General features: G+C 40.0%; 1 protein-coding gene across 2 annotated transcripts in view; it reads left to right on the forward strand.

Moving 5' to 3' along the window:
• The window catches only part of tpi1a (triosephosphate isomerase 1a), a 7,251-nt gene that overhangs the window by 3,178 nt on the left and 2,835 nt on the right, over window positions 1-1,238 (forward strand). For both annotated transcript variants that reach the window (XM_046059589.1, XM_046059590.1), the window contains one exon: window positions 952-1,037. In XM_046059589.1, coding sequence (XP_045915545.1) covers window positions 952-1,037 — 86 coding nt within the window. The remainder of the gene's footprint in view (window positions 1-951; window positions 1,038-1,238) is intronic.

Below are 1,238 nucleotides of genomic sequence, written 5' to 3' on the forward strand. Positions count from 1 at the left end.
TTTTTAATTAAATATAAAGGAGTAATAAGAATTGAATCCTTACCGTTAGCTCCTTAGGCACTGGATGAGGTCTGCTGCTCACTCGGCTGGAAAATGACTCTAGCGGCAGCGCGCGTCAAACACGTGTTCCACGACAACACTAGGCTGCCCACAGATGCGCCTGCCTAATTATCGGCTTGATATACTTGGATATTGGCCGATGCCGATTATGTTAAAAAATGCCAAAAATCGATTAATCGGTCGACTTCTAATCAAGATGTGAGGTGACATCTCATTGCCATGGGATTTCTGAAAATCAACGATACCCATTAATAATATTCTCAATTTTGTGGCCAGTTCTTCAGTCCTCATGTATCTGCTGGTAGAGAAACTACCAGCAGATTGTATTCTGTAACCACTCAGTCTGCAGTCAGATATTACAGGATGTTATTGATGATCTTTCCTTGCCTCAAGTAGCCTACTTCTGCACTCAAATTAGGCTATACGCTAATTTAAAATGCAAATAGGTTAGTGGATTCTGCTGTTGGGGAAATTTCTTGAGACATAGTCGTCTTCTTGCTCTGTTAGGGCAAGATTTCCTCTTCTGAGATCTCAGAAAGCAAGTAACAGAATTGATATATGTTTGCAGAGCTGTTCTGCCTTAAAGTTGGTTCTTACTCTGTTATTGTGCGGCAAATAATCAATTTAAATGTCTTCCCTCGGAAACTCTTAACAGGGGAAAGTACTGGAGACTCACTGCAGACCTCATCATATCAGCTGTTTAGTATAAATGTTTCTCTTCCGTTGTTCTGTGAAAGAGTTGCTCTGTGTTTTAGGCTATTTCACGTCAGTATCAGTGCTTGCATGGAAACATCATTATGTTAAATATTGGGAAATCCTTCCTGGTTTATAAAAATTGTTCATGAAAAGTTTACAGTTGTTGACTGCTGGAGGCATGTTGTTGTGTCGCAGAGAACGTGAAGGACTGGGGGAAGGTGGTGCTGGCATATGAACCTGTGTGGGCCATCGGCACAGGCAAGACAGCTTCACCTGAACAGGTAACACTGACTTCTTCCTCTGCTCACTCACTGCAATTGTTTTTAATATAAAAAAATATTTTTAGTAACCGACTGTAAGAGTTCAGTGCAAACTGTTAAGTGTTTGCACCTTTTATCTCACCAGTGAAGGAAAGAGACAATTGTTTAAAATGTGTTTTGGTCATACAAGAATGAAAAACATTGTTTTATTTGATCATCTAC

The sequence above is a fragment of the Micropterus dolomieu genome, linkage group LG09 (assembly GCF_021292245.1).
Source record: "Micropterus dolomieu isolate WLL.071019.BEF.003 ecotype Adirondacks linkage group LG09, ASM2129224v1, whole genome shotgun sequence".
Classification (NCBI taxonomy): Eukaryota; Metazoa; Chordata; class Actinopteri; order Centrarchiformes; family Centrarchidae; genus Micropterus; species Micropterus dolomieu.